The 21,706-nt window shown below is 37.6% G+C and overlaps 1 protein-coding gene across 3 annotated transcripts in view; it reads left to right on the plus strand.

Annotated features, from left to right (window-relative positions):
* The window catches only part of DNAJC13 (DnaJ heat shock protein family (Hsp40) member C13), a 56,319-nt gene that overhangs the window by 16,980 nt on the left and 17,633 nt on the right, over positions 1–21,706 (plus strand). For 2 of the 3 annotated variants that reach the window (XR_009418859.1, XM_059476780.1), the window contains exons 12-38: positions 52–221; positions 1,039–1,138; positions 1,390–1,497; positions 1,999–2,154; positions 2,885–2,941; positions 4,198–4,319; positions 5,488–5,563; positions 6,592–6,687; positions 6,826–6,969; positions 8,149–8,163; positions 8,675–8,757; positions 9,916–10,069; positions 12,138–12,241; positions 12,320–12,479; positions 13,429–13,491; positions 13,833–13,934; positions 14,082–14,186; positions 14,571–14,773; positions 15,217–15,301; positions 15,766–15,920; positions 16,838–16,883; positions 17,062–17,216; positions 17,815–18,016; positions 18,691–18,806; positions 19,623–19,701; positions 20,276–20,411; positions 21,520–21,704. Coding sequence is in view for 2 of the 3 variants with exons in the window: in XM_059476780.1 (XP_059332763.1) it covers positions 52–221; positions 1,039–1,138; positions 1,390–1,497; positions 1,999–2,154; positions 2,885–2,941; positions 4,198–4,319; positions 5,488–5,563; positions 6,592–6,687; positions 6,826–6,969; positions 8,149–8,163; positions 8,675–8,757; positions 9,916–10,069; positions 12,138–12,241; positions 12,320–12,479; positions 13,429–13,491; positions 13,833–13,934; positions 14,082–14,186; positions 14,571–14,773; positions 15,217–15,301; positions 15,766–15,920; positions 16,838–16,883; positions 17,062–17,216; positions 17,815–18,016; positions 18,691–18,806; positions 19,623–19,701; positions 20,276–20,411; positions 21,520–21,704 (3,177 nt within the window). In the remaining variant the exon portion in view is untranslated. The remainder of the gene's footprint in view (positions 1–51; positions 222–1,038; positions 1,139–1,389; positions 1,498–1,998; positions 2,155–2,884; positions 2,942–4,197; positions 4,320–5,487; positions 5,564–6,591; positions 6,688–6,825; positions 6,970–8,148; positions 8,164–8,674; positions 8,758–9,915; positions 10,070–12,137; positions 12,242–12,319; positions 12,480–13,428; positions 13,492–13,832; positions 13,935–14,081; positions 14,187–14,570; positions 14,774–15,216; positions 15,302–15,765; positions 15,921–16,837; positions 16,884–17,061; positions 17,217–17,814; positions 18,017–18,690; positions 18,807–19,622; positions 19,702–20,275; positions 20,412–21,519; positions 21,705–21,706) is intronic. The other variant, XM_059476789.1, reaches the window with a different exon arrangement.

Consider the following 21,706-nt stretch of genomic DNA (forward strand, 5'->3'; position numbering starts at 1 on the left):
TAAGATGTTGCTAATGCAGAAAGAAAGTAATGATTGTTATTTTTTAACCAGGGACTCTTCTCAGAAAACAAGGAAAAGCTCATTAATAATGCCATAACAGCATTGCTCTCCCAAGAGGGAGATGTTGCAGCATCTAATGCAGAGCTTGAAAGCCAATTCCAAGCAGTAAGACGACTAGTAGCTTCAAAAGCAGGCTTCCTTGCCTTTACTCAGCTTCCAAAGTAAGTGCAAAGTCTCTTCAAGCTTGGAAGTAGTAGATGACAATAGGCCTTGAATTTCTGTTAGTAACTTTAAAGTGAGAAATGGAATTCCTTCTGAAGAGGACTGTAAGACTCTGTACATTATGGTTTTCAGTAGTATGAGGCTGCCACCAGGCTTTTGTGCAAATTGAGAATCCCAGGTAATCATTTGCAAGGGAAGCTGATTCTTCCTGTGCTAAATACTCTGTCTTGAGGCAAATACAGTTTAATGATTTTCCTAGTGGAATAATTTTTAACATGTACCTTCATCTGTCCTTGAAGTAAGCAGTTCTTCAGTCTCAAAGTATGCTGATGTCATTGCTATCTTCAGTTCAACACAAGATAAAATGGTGTCAGGAGGTTGTACTTCTGTAGTATGTACAGAGTGCTTGGAGTTTGTCTTAAATAACATAAGGAAGCGGAAAAACTGTCTATTGTTCTGAAAATGAAAGATTCTTTAAAATGTTTCTGACTAGGAAATATAGAGGAACTATAATATAGAGAATTGCAGGAAGAGTAACAAAAGCACTTTTTCTGAGACCTTTATAAATTTCAGTTTCTCTATAAATAGTATCCTGTAACTACACAGATACATCTTTATTTTGATGAATGTGCTTGGCATGTTAACAGTAAAATCAGTATTTTCCTACCAGGAATCTCAAATTTATGAAAATATCAAGGTACTGGCTTGCTAAATGCAATAGGAGCAGACCCTTCTTGGCCACTGATTAGATTTCATCTTAATTTTAAGATTTTAGTTTCTTCTCTGATCTTAGTGGTTTTGCTTCCCTTTCAAAAGATTTCGAGAACGATTAGGAGTGAAGGTTGTGAAAGCCCTCAAAAGGAACAATGATGGAGTAACCCATGCCTCTATTGACATGCTGTGTGCTCTTATGTGTGTAAGTATTAAATTTCAGGTTCTTTCACTTTGGAATATGTGAACTTCAGGTTACTGAAAGATGTAGAAATAGGGACTGCCATTCAACTTGCAGTGTGTTCAGACATGGAAAGACTTGTTTTACAGTGATTTCTTGCTGAACTTGAACTGAACTGAACTTTTTGTACGTAGAGAGAGTGGCTTTTGGATTACAGCTGTTAAGAACTGAGGGTTGAAATGTTCCTGTGTAGTGAATACTTGTTTTTTTTATAGCCCATGCATGATGACTATGACTTGAGGCAGGAGCAGTTGAACAAAGCTTCCCTTCTTTCTTCAAAGAAGTTTCTAGAAAATCTACTAGAGAAATTCAATTCCCATGTGGTAAGTCAAATTTCGGAAACAGATTTGAGCTTAAGTGCCTTTCCTAATTTTAATGAAAATGCTTTTATCATGCTGAGATGTATCTTTGAATGTATTTGCACCTACAGTTGAAAATACAGCTCTGTCTGGCACTGAAGTTTGTTCTAACTAAGATTGGATCTTGACAGGTTAGGACATGGCTGTCAATACCACAGATTTTGAATGTCCTGCAACAAATGTTTGCATGTTTAATGTGAAAACTGGATGGTTTTTTTAAGTAAAAGAATAGTGTAAACTTGAATTTGTGGGATTAAACTAGATAAAAGTATTTTGACTCTCTAACATGCCTTAGAAACCAATTATTTACCAGGGTAGTGCCATACTCAGAGTAATGGAATATTCTAAACCCATAGTTTTTGTTTACAGACTATTTTAATGCTATGACAGGGAAGAGCACCTTCAGCATCATGAATATTCTCAGACTGCTTTATCTGAGTTACATACCTGTCTTCCTAATTTCAGGATCATGGGACAGGTGCCCTAGTAATTAGTTCACTTCTGGACTTCCTGACATTTGCCCTATGTGCTCCATATAGTGAGACTACTGAGGGGCAGCAGTTTGACATGTTGCTGGAAATGGTGGCATCTAATGGAAGAACACTATTTAAGCTCTTTCAGGTAAGATTTACTTTTCACTATTATTAGAGGCTTCAGGTAATCAGTGAACATGAAATTTTTCTAGTTTTACTGAAAGCTGGATTTGGCTTCAGATGGTTAATGTGCCTAAATCTTTTCTATCTTGGTGAATGTTTTAGTGGCCTATTATTTTGCCTTCAGATATCAGATTGAGGTGATTATTCTATAGTGAAAGATACGCCACATCATTGTAGAATAGACTGCCTAGGACCTGTTTCCAGAAACACAGTAAAATACCACTTGGACTTTAGGATAGATTCAACAGATGCACAGATCTTCCCCTGATTGGCAAGTTTTCTGCCTTTTTGTTTCTTTCTCTGTAAATGAGAGTTAAGAGTCAGAAAACGAGAGTAGCATCCTCTTCAGTAACAAACCTGTAAGGATTGTAGCATTTTTGGCTAAAATGTTAATGCCTTGTTACTGTAAAAATAGTATTTTCTTCTGCTTTTGATTAATGTCAGCTTGTGTCAGCCACTTTACTCAGCATTATTTCAGCTTTTCACTGCTGCTCAGTGCCAGGAATTCTGTCTGGGAGTTGCATGAGAGATGCTTGTTCAAAGATATAGGATAGGAACTCTTCTTAAGGCTAGCTTTCACAAAACTGAATTGGAAGTAGAACAGCCATGTACATTAGTTAAGGAAACTGAATCACAGATGATCTAATCTTCAATTTTTGCACTTGGATAATTTTTTTGTTAACATTCTGTTCTAGCACCCTTCCATGGCAATTGTGAAAGGAGCAGGTTTGGTGATGAAGGCAATAATAGAGGTGAGATCTTATCAATGTTAGCTGGGATAGCATGCAAAATATGTATTGTCTATTTTGGAAGTGCAATTGCTTACCAAGAGAAGTTTGTTTTATTAGCTTCTCAAAGTGGGGAGTGGGGAGGGGGAAATTGGAAGTGAGGAACAGAGCACCTGCTTAATTGTGAGTGGTTTAATATAGCAACTTGCTTTGTCTTACACTTGGGGGTTTGGAAAGCATGTGAGTTGGGACATTAGGTAGTGCCTTGCATGTCTTCATACTGCAGTCAAGATTTGGCTGTAAATGTTGTACATAGCTCAGCCACATACCTCAGAGCCACCAGACTTCTGCATGTTGGAGGGTACTTCAAGGAGGAAAGGTCATATTTCCTGGGATGCATTGCCAGATGGAATGGGACTGGGATTAGTAAGCGGTAGTGTCCCAGAGCAGACTAGTGATGTCAGCCTCTGTTCTTGCTTTGGCTTTAAGTTTCCATACCACATAATGTATGGGCCAAGTCCATACTTTTCAAGGGTTGCTCATGATTGTTGCAGGGTGACCTTGCTAACTGACTCTTGACATTTTCTGGGTTGAAATTCAGGGCTTAAGTTAGTGCCTCATTGTATCACAATGGCTTATGCATCTGAAATCCATCTAGTACTTTCTTGGAATGGAAGTGAATGAACACTTGAAATAGAGGTATTCCAAATCTTCACATTTCCCTCTATCTACCTGATAATGTTAGCTGAAAGTTACTATGTTGTTTATTAAAAGTCCTGTAATTTAGAGGAGTAAAAGTGCTGCAAAACCTTTTTCTTATTCATTGCAACTAATGTGTCTTGAGTGAGTGGCAGTCTTACCCATGTGGCTGTCTAAACTGAACAGCAGCCATTAATCTTAAGTGGTTACTGTCAGCAAACGTCAAGCAAAAAGCAATTATGTGTGGCTGCCATTCTCTGTTTAATCCTAATTTATAATTGCAGTGTGAAAATGGTACTGCTACTACAACCTCCTGATGTATGATGGGAGACAGGCATCCTGCCCTCTTCAGTTACTGTCCTCATGGATGCAACTACCAGTTATCTGGTCCATGGCTTTACTACAGCATTGAGCAGTTGCTGTTGAGAACTTTCACTTAAAACCTATCATACTCTAAATTCTGGTTTTTGAATATTAGTTGGTATAATTGATGGTCAAGAAGGCCTTGGAACTTTAGACTGAGATAAAAGCAGCTTAACTAAGATTCTTTCCTTAGTAATAATCTTGCCCTGTTTCCAAAGGAAGGAGACAAAGAGATTGCTACCAAAATGCAAGATCTTGCCCTCAGTGAAGGTGCCTTACCTCGTCACTTGCACACTGCTATGTTTACAATAAGCACAGATCAGAGGATGCTTACAAATAGGTATGTCCATTTCACTTGATATATCATGTTTAAAAAAAATTTCTAAGTAATGGCCTAGCAAACATTGGGAGTTTAAGGAAGAAAAGTTGCAGTTCTTCAGGAGAATATTTTCTTTAGCAGCTGGTATGTTTTAGTAGGACAAGCTTCAGCTGAAACTGCAGCAATTTAATAAACCCTTGATTATTTTTTTGTTAACGTGGGTTTGTGTTGGTTACTTGTTAATGGCTCAAGTTTTGATTTTTATTTCTTTTAATTCATGGAAAGAAAAGGCAAGTAGAATGTTTGGAACTTGTAAAAAGTTTCAACTTGTACTGTACAACTGTTAAAAATGGGTGTGCACATCTTAGGCATCTTGCATGCAGTTAGGATCACCCATCCTATCTGAGAGAGAAGTTTCCTCACAGAAGTTATTCCCTGAAACAACAGTCAGTAGAACTTGTGATCTCTGAGAGTATGCTGTGGAGGATGAGTGATGATTCAATTAATTCCACCCAAATACAAGATTATGGAAGCTTTAGCTGTGAATTGCTGAAGTGCTTAGAGTTGCTAAGGAATGTAGGGACAAGTGGAGCTTGTTGCCACTGTGTGTCATCCAGGAGAGAGCGGGTATGAAACCATCTGTCATGCTAGTTCTGTTTGGTGCTACTACTTACAATGTGCTTGTAGCAATGCTTCAGTTCAGTGCAGTGGAATCCTAGTGACAAATGTTGGCAGAAACATTTGTCCTAGTGACAAATCAGTTGGCATAGAAGGCAGGTTCCCAGAAAGGATTTTCTAGTCAATAACTGGTATGAAGAACTTCAAGTAGAGCATGTAGTAGTTCTTGATGACTTCTAGCCTCTTAACTTCAGCTATAAGTTAAGGTTGGCTGGATAGACTTACACTTGGTTATTAGATGTTTCTGCTCTATTGCTCAAGTGTTCTTTGAGGTCTAGATCAAAAAGCATGTGCTGCTGCTGCTCCACTAACTTCACTGGAACTTCTTAGAGGCAACACTTTAAAGCATGCTAAGCATATCCTTGAACAATGTAATGCTTTGTGCTCACTAAAGAGTGCGAAGCTCTTGCTCATCTTCATTTCATCAGCATGGTAAGGGTGACAGTTTAGTGGTTTAAAAATCTCTTTAAAGTACTAACTTGCAGTTTGTTAATTTCAATGGCTTTTTCAGGCAGTTAAGTAGACATTTGGTTGGCCTCTGGACAGCCGAGAACAAAACTGCTATGAATTTGTTGAAACGTATTTTGGTAAGTAAAAACAAAATATGGAGTAGCAAAAAAATAAAATATGAAAGCTTGCAGTATCAAAGTTGGGACAGTCTATATAGTAAACATATTCCCTTTTTCCTTGAAGGGGAAGGTCTTGCCTGGGAGATCAGCAGTCTGGCATCTGCTAATTAAAAGATATTGATGAGGTTCAAAGCATCTCATAATCTAAAAATTTAGTTACTTTCCTGACACTTTTTAAGATACTTTGACACAAAACTTAAAAATAACGAGTCTTGACTTATTTTTCTTGATTAAAGGGGGGACACACTGTAAGCATGTCTCTAATGCTTTCTTGTGCCAATAAGAAATTAAGGTATCAGGAGTTCTGTCCATGCTTTCATGCCTTGCTTGTCCAAATTTGTTTGCTTGTAACTTGGTTAAATCTGTATGTTGTTAGTTCATATGCTGATCGTTCATATGTTCTTTCACCCTTACAGCTTCCTGAATGCTTCTTGCATAAGTTACTTCAGTGAAGTTAGTTCAATAAGTAGTGTTGTAAGAAATTATCCTATCTGTTAAATTACTAGCTTTTAATTTCAAAATAGCAGTTCCTTCATTTTTGGCAGAGCAAACTGTCCTGATCTTGAACACTATCTTATGGAAAGCTTCGTCAAAAAAGACTGTCTCATCTCTAATGTTGCATGTAACATTTAGTCCATATCAGAGGATGTGGATGGATTCTAGTGTTATTCTCTCAGTATTGCCCTGGGATCAACTCTTTTCTTCCTGCATTCTTTAGGTGCATTAAGTACTGCTTTAAGAAATGACGTATAGCCAAGAGTTCTGCTGTACTGAAGCCAATAATATGTCTCTGTTAAGCAATTCTGTTGAGGATGGTGGCATTTTACTACTCACAGCAAAAAAAAAAAAGCTGAAGCTTTATATACCTACTTTAGAGTAGAATATAAATTGAAAACCCTGATTTAAAGAAATTGTGTTATTACCTAAAGTGTTGGTTTCTGTTAATTAGCCCCGTGTGTGTTTACACTGGTTTTAAATGTTTTTAGCCACCAGGTTTGCTGGCATACCTTGACAGTGCTGATCCTGTTCCTGAAAAAGATGCTGACAGAATGCATGTTAGAGATAACTTAAAAATTGCAACTGTAAGTAATTGTAGTTGTCTTTCCTATTCCATTATATAGATGTATTGTCTTAGTGACTTTTGTAAGAGAAACACTTGATTGCTGCATTGACCTGCAGCAAACATAACCCACAACTAAATGATTGGTTTTATTCTGCAGGATCAGTATGGCAAGTTCAATAAAGTGCCAGAGTGGCAGAGACTGGCTGGAAAAGCTGCAAAAGAAGTTGAAAAATTTGCCAAAGAGAAGGTGGATCTAGTCTTGATGCACTGGAGAGATCGAATGGGCATAGCTCAAAAAGAGGTAAAAGGATTTGAAAGTCTTTGTTAGAGTAACTTGACTAAGTCACTGTTGAGTGTCAGAACACACACTGAAATAGTAAAGAATTGTTTTGATTTGAGAGTTCTCCTTCCTTTTAGCAAACTCTCTAGTGCTTACTATTCTTGGGTTAGAAATAGGATCCAGGGAGAATGTAAATCAGGCAAATGAATTCCTTCAGCATATGTATTAGGCATTTTGCCAACTGTATCAAACTGCTGTACAGCTTATATGCATTTCTTGTAAGATGATTATAGAGGAGAAAATTCCTTGAAATGTGGCAAAACCAGTTTTTGAGGTATATTTAAAAGAAATGGAATATTCTTTGCATTCAATATTATATACTTTACACCAATGATAATTTAGCTATGGAACCTTCTTGAAAAATCATAGAATAACCTGGGTTGGAAGGGACCTTAAACATCATCAAGTTCTATTTCCCCTGCCATGGACACCACCTTGGGATTCACTTGAATATAGGTATCTCAGTGCTTGAAGGGCAACACAAGACTGTACCTAATGTCATGATTGAGACTGAAGTCATAAAAAACTGTTTTGGTCTGATATTGTAAGAGGAGAGCTTAAGCATTGCTTGAGTCTGTTGGTCTCCTTTTTCTTTTAGTTTTATTGCCATGTTCAAAAAGACAAACTCTCTAAATTCTGAGGTGTTTCCCTTAACTTTCTTTACTATATTGACTAAGTTTGTTTTTATGCATTCTGGAAGTGAAACAATCTGTTGTGCATGCAAGGAAGGATGAAAAGCACAATGCAGAGTATTGAAAATGCCTGTCTTTGTACTTGTTCTGATATAGCAATAAGCTTTAATTTACGAAAATCTAGCTCAAGTTTGATGTAGAATGTGGTGCAGAAGTTTGACAATAATATTTGAGAAATAATGATGAATTAGGTTCAAAATAGGAGAAATGAAGAAATGTGAAAAACAATGTAAGGTCAAATTGTACTTTAAACAACTTGTCTAGATACTGAGTTTAAAGAGTCATTTTTCTGTGTGGAGTTCTGAGCTGTATCATTTCACAGCAAATGTGTGCAAGTGTAGCTTGGAAGATGTAGTAGCAAGTTTGGTGTTACCACTTTAAATTACTTCAGTGACTCTGGGGTGTTAAATGTATTTTTCTTTTTCTTCCAATTTTTCTTCATAATCAGGACAGAAACAATATGGTGAGTCTGTATATCTCTTGTCACTTGTGTGGACTCTGTTGCTCAGACTTCTGCTTGCATGTGATACCTCATGTAGATGATAACAGTGATTTCATGCTTCATCAAAATAGGGAATCTTTCAGTGACCAAGTCAGGCTTGGTTTTATTTTTGTGACTCCCTCTACTTCTTCCCTTTCAAGGGCAAAACATTTTTCATATGAGTTTTCACCTCCATCAGCTTTGGAGCTGATGAGTACCTATGGTGGTGGGAATTAAGCTTTTATCAGGGATAACTTGCTTCTAAACAAATGATGCATCAAACAGCTGAAAGTTTCTCTGGCATGATTTAACTTGGTGCAAATAACACTTGTGAAAGTCTGTTGCTGCTACTCACTAGAAAAGGAGACATTATTAATGAGGCTTAACTTAGTATGGTTTTTGAAAGAGTGTAAAAAATATAGCCTTTTATTTTAAAAGGGAAAAATGGGAGACATCTGCCTCTACTGACTTATGAAATTTGGTTATTTTGCAGAACATGATTCAAAAACCAGTGATATTAAGGAAACGGCGCCAAAGGATAAAAATAGAAGCAAACTGGGATCTCTTTTATTACAGGTGAAAATACTAAATTTAATACATGTTCTTAGCTGGCTGGATATTTTTGTTAATATCTTCTGAGTTTCTGTGACTTTGAATTTCTGCCTGACTTGAAACAGTGCAAGTGTTTTGGAACAGCTACTTACTAAAAACATCCTAAGCTATACTTAAGGATTTCACTTGTGTTTAGGCAAAGGAGGAATTTAGAAAGCTTCTGAAATATTATCAAACTACATATTATTTTCCCTTTTAACCAAAAGGAAGAGTAAATAACAAACTGCAGGTGCAAATCTGCATGGTGCTGAAGGCCAAGTGAAGTAGCACTGGAAAGTATTGTAGTTTGATGGTGCCTGTAAGCTACTCAAGATGTTGTAACTTGAATTGGAACAAACATGAGCTTAAAGCAGGGCAAGAGAAAGCACATGCATACTGGATTTCAAATAGTGCCACAGGTCCTAAATGCAGCTTGCTTACCCGTGAGTTCTTACAGCTGTCAAAGTTTACAAGGGAGGAGCTTCCATCTGAAAAAAATACATCTCTTTGGCTAGAGCCATTGTGTTAGCCAAGCCAAGCTTTATTAGTCTAACAAACAATGTAAGCAAGCTTGGGGAATTCCATAAACCTAACTGCTTGATGTTTCTAAATGTCAAATACAGTTTCATGAAAGGAAGATGATTGTGTTCCTAAACCTTTGGTGCTAAAGTCCATTCTCAGTCTTTGGATCCAAAGGCTGTGTTGGTAACTGCTACTAAAGAATGCCCACTGACTGTTTTGTGACATTTAAGACATCAACTTCTATTTTACTGCATAAGCTATTTTTTAATGTTGTTATTGGTTTAAAACACAGCATGTCTGCTACTCTGTATTGTTTACCTGTAGCCCTTGCTGGCCTACAGTGAATCACTTGCATGTTTCCTTGTCATCAACTACATGCAGATGGCAAACTGAGCCCTAAGGGATGACACAGGCATGCTTTAGTCTAGGCTGGCCTCCATGGCTATCAAAACAGTATACAAGTGAACAACTGTAATTGATGTAGCAACCTGGAGACCACTGCTCTCTGCCTTCTAATTAAGGTCCATTAATGCTAATGATTTCCCCTAGCTTGCCAGCTGAATCTTGTCTGCTTTTCAGATCATGTTTTGAGGGGTTTAAACTATGTAACTTCTTTCTTAGATTTGTTCAGGATCATGCTAGATCAAACTTGATTTGGAACTTCAAAACACGGGAAGAACTGAGAGATACTCTTGAGTCTGAGATGAGAGCATTTAATATTGACAGAGAACTTGGTAGTGCTAATGTTATCTCATGGAACCACCAGGAGTTTGAGGTAAATGACCTATGAGAAGACAAACTGCATCTGTAAAGTATCACTTGAAATGTCACTTCTGTCTCTTATTCTACAAGTGAATCTTGTGTTGATGATCTCTGACTGCAAGCTAGATTTTTTTAGGGGTTATGGGATCAACTGCTAAGGCTTGAATCAGTGAACAGGTACTACTGTCCAGTGTCACTGGGCAAAACAGAAGCTTCTTTAACCCAACAAATGGTGCTGTAGAGATTAAACTTTTATCAGAACCCGTGGTGTATTCTTGAATTAAGACAAGAGTTAGTCCTTGCACTGTTTTCCAGATAAATTCAAACTTGTTTTTGAGTGTGTTCTGTCAGAATTGGTTTGGGTAGTTTCAGAAGTCACTTCTTCCTGATAACAAGTTTGTCTTTATTTCCTTCATGTTTCAGTAATCCTGTATCTGTTAAATACTGGCTTGCCAAATCATGAATAGCTTATGGGGCTAAAACATGTTGCATTGTAAATTATAGCAATATGGTCTTGATTGGCTTTCTCAAATCATCTTGCAAGATGTTTTCAAGTAATATGCTAATAAACACTTCCTGTACTGTTCTCTTATCTCTAGTATTGTTGTGGTTCCACACAAAAATGTGGTTTTAATTAATGTGTAACACTTAAGCAAAGCAAGGCCACCCTTAAATTTAACTGCAAGATATTCCTTAGGTATTCCCATTGCCATCCTTGTTAGAGTATAGCTTTCTAGTGACATTTGAGCTGAGAACTGTTAGTGACATAAGAGCAAACTTGGTTTGAGGAATTTTTCAGCTGGCTCCTATGCAAATCAGGAAGAACTGCAAGACACCAGGCTAATGTTTTATGAGAGAGCAGTTTTATGTATGCAGTTTATCCCTATCACACAACTACAGGTTGCTTCTTATATTGATACAGGAAATAGCTAAGACTGGGTTTAGATTAATATTTCTTGCGCTGTCATTTGTGTTTCAAAGCTTCCTTCAGGTATAGGTCAGGACTTCTGGGTGTCAGTGTCTGCTATCCCAACTTTTTAGAGCTGCAAACTGGGACAGAATCAGAAGTACAGATTTGAAGCTTAGTAATGCAGACTTCCCCCATGTACCCTATGCTTCTGTGTGGCTTTATGCTGCTGGAATGTAGCAGTAGCATTCTTGCAGCTACAAGCCAGGATACTTTGGGACTGGATTGAACAGCTGCTGTCTCACAGATTTGCTTTTAAATAGTAGTGAAGATGTTATTGGACTATGCTGTAAATATTTGAATAGATAGTGGTGACAAAGGCTTTTCTATCAACTGTGAAAGCTGTCACTTTGCCAAGGAGGATGGTGGCTTGATACTCCTCTGAAAGCATACCAGTTAGTGGGATATCATTGTATGTAATGCTGTGATCAAATCTTTAGATAACTTTGTGGCCTCATGACAGTAATCTGCAAACTATAAATAACAAAAGCCACTCTACAGTGGTTTTTCTTGTATGTTAGAAGTACCTCTAATTGAAGTGCTTCCAAATTCTTGTTACCACTGAACATTGAGGCATTTGTTAAATTTAATGTAGTTGCTCTGAAGTTAATGATGGCTTTTATTGGGCAATTTTGCTTCAGATTCTTGTTTTGTGAACTGATGCCTCTAGGCTTTTATTATCCAGCAGAATAGCAAGTATAACTAGTAATTAGGTCATGCTTGTATTTCATACTTGCAGTAACATTAAGTGAAATACCTTGCAGTGGAATAAGTACTTATTAAACTTGAGTCACTGAATGCATCATGTGTTATCCAAGTTTAGTTACTAAAACCAGCTGGTATTAGAAACAAGTTAGTTAAAGTCTGGAAATGGAGATTTCAGTATGATGAGAAGCTTCCTTTATTCAGGGGGGCAGCAATAGCCAGTGAGTTCTGTTCTGTGGATGTGTTTCTTTAACAGAAAACCTGCAGATTTCAGTTTTCCTACAGCTTAGGAGAGGTTGCTAACCTTGTTGAGTTTTAAGATGCAATCAAGCTCAGTATTGTTTTGTGAGCAAAATCTTACAGAAGGAGAAACAATATATGTTGTTAAGTAAGGTGTTCTGTGTTACAGGTAAAATATGAGTGCCTTTCTGAGGAAATAAAAATAGGGGATTATTATCTAAGATTACTGCTGGAAGAAGATGAAACTGAAGAGAGTGGAGCAATCAAAAGATCGTGAGTCATTATTAAAACCTTATCTCATTCCTGGGGTCTGTGTTTGTTTTCTTTTCTAAAATCTCATTTCTTTTTTAGATATGAATTCTTCAATGAACTCTACCATCGCTTCTTGCTTACCCCAAAAGTGAATATGAAATGCTTGTGTCTGCAAGCATTGGCCATTGTTTATGGAAGGTGTCATGAAGAAATAGGACCATTTTCTGATACTAAGTACATTGTTGGAATGTTAGAAAGGGTAAGAATGATGTTAAATTACTGGATATAGTAGTTAGCATACTGCTAGTCCAACATACATTCAGATCTTTCAGTTACTGTGAAACTCAGGTTTTGGGTTTACAGCTTGTGAATACTTTTTTCCATGCTGTCAACAGCTGTTCTTAGAATCTCCCTTTGTTTTAGTTTCATTAAAGTTTAACTAAAAAAACCTTGCTGATCCTAGAGATGTTTCAAACTAGTCTCTTTAAGGCCAGCAAAATGCAGATGTAACTTCATCTTTTGAAAAATGCAGAAGCTTTATGAGAGGAGAGTGTTGTTCCATATCACATTATTTCAAAGTACTGACTTCAAGTCATAGCCCCAGACCTAATGAAATGATAGCTTTAGATGAGCACATGTGGTGGATTAGATTTGTAGTAGTAGCTGCTTTGCCTAGTAAGTGTTTGTTAATTTATGTCTGACAACTGATTCAGCTTGCAAAAATAAATTTCCATGGAGTCTGAAGGAGGAGTTCTTTCCTTGCATCAGCATGAGTTTTGGCTGTTGTAAGTGAAACTGAACCAGGGTAGTCTGTTGTTATTTTGCCTTGAGCCTTGGTAATCTCACCAGGGGTGAAATATCAAAGATCCTCTCTGTCTGCTGACTAAAAGCATTCTCTTTTTTTCTTGTGCTTGTTTTAACTGGTTCACTGGGAATCCAAACATAGTCCTGATAGGACTGTAGACTTGGCAGAATAGTGGATTTGATCCAGGGCAACATCAGTGTTGGAGGGCAGCAAGGCCTTTGCTCCTCAGTGGCAGAAAACTACCTTTATTAGCTGTGCATGAAACTTAACATTTAATAGTCATCAGTTTTTCTGGGCGTGAAAAAAACAATATGGGGATTTGCAGCTGCAACTGTGTTAACTTTTCAAGGGAACTTCCAGTATGTGCTGTGATATACTAAGTTGTTCTTTTCTACTAAAACAGTGCACTGACAGGCTGGAGCGGGACAGATTGATCCTGTTCCTCAACAAGCTGATCCTCAATAAGGTAAGGTGGACATGTACACTTAACAGCAGTTCAGCAGTCTTGACTCTATAAAATAGACTGAAGTAATCTTTCAGAGTTAACTTGTACCAAAATTCAAGTATTGAGGAAGTTTTAGAACAATGTTTGCTACAGCTTTCTGGAATGTGATTGCTGTTATTTACTGGTGAGAAGGCTGAAGGAAATGTGTAGATATTGTGGTGATTGCACCAAATCCAGTCGCTTTAGAGAATGATTTGACTTTTTTTGTGGTCACTTCTTTTTTGAATAAAACGCTGCAATACTTAATTGCAGCAATGCTTATCTAGAAAATGCTTTTGGTAACTCAGTTCATTTGTTAACAGAGAAATGTGAAGGACCTTATGGATTCAAATGGTATCAGAATCCTTGTAGATCTTCTTACTCTGGCACATCTTCACACGAGCAGAGCTACAGTCCCTTTGCAGGTACAGGGCCTTTGTTTCTTACTACCCATATGTTGCTCTGTGAAAGGGACAATTCTTAACAAAATCAATGTACTTTTCACATTTCCTGTAGAAATGTGATATTTGCACTGTGAAGCTAAAGCTGTTCTTGTAAACATCAACTTTTAGAGCAACGTGATTGAGGCAGCACCTGATGCGAAGAGGGAGAGTGAGAAAGAATGGTACTTTGGCAATGCTGACAAAGAAAGGAGTGGTCCTTACAGCTTTCAAGAGGTACCTGTCAGCTTCAGACTCACAACTTGACAAATTATTTCTGTCCTGGTGCCTGGATGTGTTTCAAACAGTGAGAGGGACCATAAACAATGCTAAAGAATGTTCTCCAAGTAACTCTTTAGTTAGATAAGAGACTTGATGTAGTGCCAAAAACTGCAGCCTTTTTGGTAAGACTGCCTACCCCTCCATGCCTCAGTTAGTCTCAACATAATCAACACTGTCTTCTTCGTGATTCTATGACAGTGTTATAAACACATTGAAATTTCATGCAACTATAGGAGTCTGCCATATAGCAGTTAAAAGCTTGTCATGAGTGTGAGTGTTTAGGAGCAAAGGTGGCTCTGAATGCTGAATAAACTAAATTCATCTGTAATCTTGCAATAGATGCAGGAACTATGGAATGATGGGAAGGTGACTTCAAAAACTCGTTGCTGGGCTCAGGGTATGGATGGCTGGAGACCCTTACAGGTCATCCCTCAGCTGAAGTGGTGCCTGCTTGCCAGTGGGCAGCCTGTGTTGAATGAGACTGACCTTGCCACACTTGTCCTCAACATGCTCATCACCATGTGTGGATATTTTCCCAGCAGGTAAACAGTGATTTTCAGCAGAAGGGGTTAACTTTATCTAGCAGATGCATGAATTAATAAATCCTGTCTTAAAGCTTTTCTTAGAAAGTAGTACATTGAGAAGCTCTATTAAAGAGCCTTTTACATGGTAGTAATTAATTCTGTGGGCAAATAGAGAGTTTGTAAATGAGACAATACTAATATTGTGAAGGGAACTGCGGGAATGAATGCATAAGCTATGTGCATTTCTAATGCTATAGACAGGCTCTTGTTTAACTTAAACAAAACTGCTTTAATGCAGGACACTTAACCACACTTACCAAGTCTAACGACAAACTTTGAAGTTAACAAAAAAGATAAGAATATGGCTTCAATAGTCTAATATTGATGCTTAATAAAATTCTTTGTTCTTGAAAGAGAAAAAGCACACGTGTGCTTACTGCTGTACTACTTGATTTTTTTAGGGATCAAGATAATGCTATTATAAGACCTCTGCCTAGAGTGAAAAGGCTGCTGTCAGATAGTACTTGCCTTCCTCATATTACTCAGGTAAGTAACTCTTCAAAAATATGCCTGAATGAGTGAAAGTTTCACTTGCTCTGTCTTCCTCGTGTGAATACTTCAGGTGGGATAAATGCATCGAAGAACAATTGTAATATTGTGCAGGTTCCTGATCAAGCAGTTGTTAATTTCATAGGGTGTTGTTGCAAATTTCATGCTTTTCAGCCAATATCTCTTAAGGAAATATTTCCATCATTGGAGAAACTGAAAAGCCACCTGGACATGATCTTTATCAACCAAGTCTAGAAAATCACACTTTTAGCAGAGGGCTTTGACAAGATGATCTCCAGAGGTCCCTTTAAATGTTTTTTGACTGACACTTGTTGTTTTTAAGCTGAAGTATTCTTTAACTGTAATACCTGTAAATTTCTGGGTTGTCCCAAGAATTTGTTAAAACTTCAATTTTGGTTAGATTACTTGCAGCTAATATAAATGCTTGTGTTTGGTTTCAGCTATTACTGACCTTTGATCCTATCCTGGTGGAAAAAGTTGCTGTATTGCTCTCTCATGTCATGCAAGACAACCCTCAGTTACCTCGTTTTTATCTGAGTGGAGTATTCTTCTTCATCATGATGTACACAGGTTCCAATGTACTTCCTATTGCAAGGTGAGGAAAAAGAACAGCCAAAAGCACCTCTTGACCAGTCATGCTCAGGACTGCTGCCCTACATCTCTACATGCTCTGGGGAATGTGGCTTGCTAGAACCAACATGAAATTCTTCTAGAAGAATTGCCTCCACATGGTCTAGTCAGTCACAAAAATGAATTTCTTACCCTTCCAGAGAGGGAATGAGAATGTGTCTGATGACACAGTTCTAACAGTACAACTAGGCATGTCTTACTGTAGAATAAGCCATTTACAAACACTAAAAAGTAGTAACACAGGCTACATATATGCTGATGTAGTTTTTGATGGTAGACAGCTATTGAAAGAGTTTAAAAAATATAATAACCTCTTTCAATATTGAAGCCTAAAACAGTTAAAACAGTCTGTACTGCTGGATAATGCACTGCATATTTAGGTAGCTACTGCTGTTCTTGTCAGTACTTTTCTTCTAAATGCAGTAGTTTATAAAAAACTGTCCTACAATTCCAGTTAAGTCTCTTGGACAGTGAAATGCATTGGGCAATGATTGCATGCTTCCAGGATGACTGGTGTAATAGAACTGTCAGCACTTTAAAATAATCCTGTGTCATCCCTGCAGTGATGATCTAACAGAGCAGAGGTTGTCTGTGTCTCTATAGCATCTTTTTTTGTGTGTGTAGAAAACCAGCTTTCAGGAGTAAGACTTTCAAACTGAAATGATGAACATGAGGCAAGATTTATAACAGGAGTGCTTAGCTTGGTGGAGTTCCCAAGGTTTTAATGAACTTAGTACTTAATAAATTCATACATCTGTTGCAGTTACTCTTTTATCTCAAAGTAAATGTGTAATACCTGCCAGCTGGACTGTGTTGGTCTGCTACTATTCAAGAGTACCTAAGTATCAAACAAAAAGAAGATAACTGCTGTTTCTCTTCTAGGTTTTTGAAATACACACATACAAAACAAGCTTTCAAGTCTGAAGAAGTGAGTAAATTGCAACAGTAACTAACTCTGTTTCCAAATAGTTTTGCAGACTACCTGTAGATGTTTTAACTAGAATTTATCTACTATAAGGGAAAAGGGGGAGAGTTTTTAGGTCTCAAATTATTAAGCAAGACAGAATTCAATTATTGTTGAGATGACCATGTGATCTCTTCTGTAGACAAAAAGTCAAGATATAGTTCAAAGAAGTATACTTGGACATATTCTTCCTGAAGCAATGGTGTGTTATTTAGAAAACTATGAACCAGAAAAATTTTCGGAGATATTCCTTGGAGAATTTGACACTCCGGAAGCAATTTGGAGCAATGAAATGAGGTAACTGTTTTCTGTCAGAGGGCCAAATAAATCTGAACTACAGGTTATCTTGAAGAGGTATTTGATGTTCTTAAAGAAAGCTGAAAATACCTGGATTCAATGGCTTCACCTTGTTTGCCTTCTGCAAGGGCAGTATCCTGCTCTGCTTCAACCAAAAATAACCAGGGCAGGGGAGAGCAGAATTGGCAGTGGGAAGGGGAATATTTCCCTGAATGTCTTGAGTAAGTTCCTTCTGTGATTGGAGGCTTGACTGTGTATGTGAAGTGCTTTATACTTACTCATTTATATGTACTTTTTTATGATCAGCACCTATCTGTGTGATATACCTCTAATATTCTAGTACATATTAGGTCTTCCAGAAAGTAAAGAGGTGTTGAGAAAAGGAAAATATCACTTTTAATTGATTTAATACACTAATTTTCATGGTGTTTAAATAGCTCTCTAATAGAATAGGAGAGAGTCCTATTCTAAATCCCTACTAAAATGTGGGAAACTTCTAAGGAAAACCTTTTCAGAGGAAATCATTGAACATGCTTGTGCAGTGAGTGAGGATTAAGGACTGCTGGGCAAGTGTTAAACTAAACTTTGTCACTTTTAGGCGTCTAATGATCGAGAAGATTGCTGCTCATCTTGCTGACTTCACTCCTCGTCTTCAAAGCAATACAAGAGCCCTCTACCAATACTGTCCCATCCCTGTTATCAACTATCCCCAACTGGAAAATGAGCTGTTCTGTAACATTTATTACCTCAAGCATCTTTGTGATACACTTAGATTTCCAGACTGGCCAATTAAAGATCCAGTAAGTAAGAAGTATTTTAGGATTCATTTAGTTCTTGATCTTTCAGTCCTAAAAGTTAATGAAAAAGTACTAGGACTTTCAGTCCTAAAAGTTAACAAAATCAAGTGCTAGGTCTGTTGCAAGTAACTCCTTTATCGTGAATTTTGGTCCACAAGTAAATACATTAAACCCTGCTTTATCTTGAAGCAGCATAGTGTTCTTTCCACATAGCAATCTCAATAAGTGTATCCTTCTTGTGGTGACTACTTGAATAGCAAACTCAAGCATCCAAGCAACTTCAGGGAGTGTTTCAGTGAATCATATTTTGGGGGCAGGGAGAGAGAATGGAAATTGTGACTTTGGGGTTCTTATTTGTCCATGCTGCAAGAGAAACCAAGCTAACATGTCAGTACATTAACTGAAGAGATCTTTTTGGTACAAGTCTATGGACTAGATTTGTCTAAGCAGCTTTATTTATTCACGCAGCTTTTCAGTTTCTATAGTATCATGATTTGAGCTGTGTCTTATTTAAGTGATTCGCCATCTTCTAATTTTACTCTTACATAGTTATTTTAGTCTCAAGGTGCTTTTATCTTGAATAAAATACAGGATTCTTTAGTAAAACAGCATTTTATTAAAAATTATGTATACTGGTGTCAGCATAAATTAAACACTAATAAATTGTAATTCTTGAGGTTAAACTGTTGAAAGATACCCTAGAAGCTTGGAAGAAGGAGGTGGAGAAGAAGCCACCTACCATGTCAATAGATGATGCCTATGAAGTTCTTAACCTACCCAGAGGACAAGGCCAGTAAGTTGTCTTCAGGATTTAAAGTTATGTAAATACTTTGATATAAACTCCATGCACTGAACAAACTGAAGTTTCTTAACTTGGTACATGGAATGAGTTAGTGGTACCAGCTCAGTCACGTGTAGCACCTGCTTCTTTCACAGTGGAGGATTGCTTTGCTAAAAAGATACAAAGCTTGGAAGTACAATTCCAATGTTTGAGAAAACAATTGTTAAAGTGTTTAGATAACCTGAAAATGGGGAAAAGAATGTTCTGAGCTTTGCTCTTTTAAAGGACAAGCTTTAACCATAGTGAGCAAAGAATATAGCAGAACTAGAGTATGTTCAAAGGAGCTTTTTTGTGTAATCATCCTTCTCCCTCCCCCATATTGCCTTTTTTTCTTGGTGATTATACCCTTAGAATTTTTTGTGTACTGTCTTCCCACTGGTTTCTGACTTCAGGTCTCTAGAAGTGAACCAACAGCAGTTTGTTTATACTTCAAGAACAGTGCACTTACAGCAATGGTGAAATACTAACTTTCAACACTTGTAGCTCATTTGGATACTTCATTTAAAGTATTGAGGGACTTTGAGCACCTTGAAAGTATTAAAATACTTTCAGTCTTTAAAATTTCTTCCTATTGTGACAACACAATTACCCCCCATTCTGTGTAAGATGATGAAGCAGAGTTTTAAAAAAGAAATAGGAGAGCTTTGTAGTTTTTACTCAATTGCACTTAGTGTTAGTACTGTTTTCAGAACCCCAGGCTTGTTTTGCCATGGTTGTTTTAGGTTTTTTTGTTATTAAGTGTAATTGATGGAACTTGTTTTATTGCAGGAATGATGAAAGTAAGATCAGGAAAGCTTATTTCAGGCTGGCTCAAAAATACCACCCAGACAAGAATCCAGAAGGCAGGGTATGTACAGCACAAATTTGGGGTGTTAATAAAATGGGAACATATTCTGCTCTTACATATATTAAGAATTTTGAAATGCGCACCTAAATTGTCTTTCTTCCTTTTAAAAGCTGTGCTCTAGATGAATGATAAAATACAGATTAATGCTACAGATTAATAATTTAACTAATACCATTCAAGGATTTAGGATTTCTACAGTAAACTGGTGTAGTCAGATCAGACTCATATCTCAGAAATGGTCTTGTTTAGGGAGTTACACAGGATCTAAATGAGCTACTTATTCCATTGTGGAGACTGACTGCATCCTCTGCCCATTCTCACAATCCAGCTGTACTTACTGCTTTTGTCATAGTATGATTGACTTAAAAGTCTCTTGCCTGGGGCAGAGTTCAGGAGACAAAAGAAAACTATTCTATCAACCAGTGTTTGCAGTATTTCCTTGAGTGCAGTGAGGCAGCAAAGTTAGTGCTGTTGCTAGTAACCTGAAATGCTCTATTTTACTTGCACTTAAACTACGCTCCAGTAATTTAGGGTGTTCTTAACAACACTTACAGCTGTTTCTCCTTATTGGCAGGATATGTTTGAAAAAGTTAATAAAGCATATGAGTTTCTGTGCACAAAGTCTGCCAAGGTGATAGATGGGCCAGATCCAGAAAACATAATTTTGATCTTGAAAACTCAAAGCATCCTCTTCAACAGGCATAAGGAAGGTAAGCATGCTGCCTCAGTGTTTTATGTTCATTTTTTTAGTGGTCATTTCAGTCAGCTTTAATCTCCTCTCTTCTTTAGTCTGTGCTCTGTTGATCTGGTTTCTGACTTGCCACAGCACTATGTAGTTATGGTATAGGGCTTCAAATTAGTACTTTTTCTTCTAGGAAATAAACTAATCTGCAGTAAAACTTAATTCATAACAGCATGAATAGCTCTTTGTAGTGCTCTGCTCCAGTACTAATCAATTTGAATCTTCCTCTGTACGGAGAGTTCTGTCTGTGCAGAAAAATCCTCACTAGTACTCAGTCACCCAGATGCTGGTTATGCACATATATCTGGCTATTAACAGTGAGCCATTCTTTCAAATCCTGACCAGTGTTGGAGTCCTTGGGTGAGTGTGCTGCAACACAACTTATCTCATTGCTCAGTTGGGAAAGGGGGATAGCTAGGGCATCCTAACACTTGGCTCCAGCTACAGTCCCAGGCTGGTAGCTGCTGCCATGTCCAAGTCTTGCAGAGCCAACCATGTTTTGCTTTTTAAGTGTTACAGTATAATGGTAAACTAAGAACCTTAAGTGCAGTCCTAGTCCTGTCAATTATGTGGAGCTAGGGACAACATTGGTATAGACTTAAATGTGTTGGCTTGCAGTTGGCTCCATATGAAAAATGAAATTATGCTTTAGCACCATGGAATTCTACAGGAATGAAAAATGCAGTTTGAAACTTAAAATTGTTGTGGCAAACTGGAGAAGGTCCTCATAGGCTGATTGTTAGTCAGTCCTGGCCCAAGACAGAGACCAAGCTATACTTGAGTTTCTCTGGAGAAAGGGAAGGCTTTGACCTTGGGGGCTTACTGAGCTGGAGATAAGCCTTTTTGATCTTTAATGAGTTCTTCCTGTGAAGCTCTGTTAGCTTCTAGCATGAACAGTTCCATGTGATGAGGAGTTCAGTTGCGTGGAGTGCTCAGTCTTGTTCCAGATTCCCTGGGTGTTTGCCTTCGTTTCCTAGTCCCTGTATACCTGCTATATCTTCCACCAATAATTTTGTGGTGGCTTAGATTGCTTAGACTGTGCATATACATAAACTTGGACTTTCTTCCTCTTTCAGATTTGAAACCTTACAAGTATGCAGGCTATCCTATGCTGATTAAGACCATTACCATTGAAACATCAGATGACCTTCTGTTTTCCAAAGAATCTCCATTGTTGCCTGCTGCTACAGAGCTTGCTTTTCATACTGTCAGTTGTTCAGCATTAAATGCAGAAGAACTGAGAAGAGAAAGTGGAATTGAGGT

Source organism: Ammospiza nelsoni, chromosome 1, assembly GCF_027579445.1.
Source record: "Ammospiza nelsoni isolate bAmmNel1 chromosome 1, bAmmNel1.pri, whole genome shotgun sequence".
Lineage (NCBI taxonomy): Eukaryota > Metazoa > Chordata > Aves > Passeriformes > Passerellidae > Ammospiza > Ammospiza nelsoni.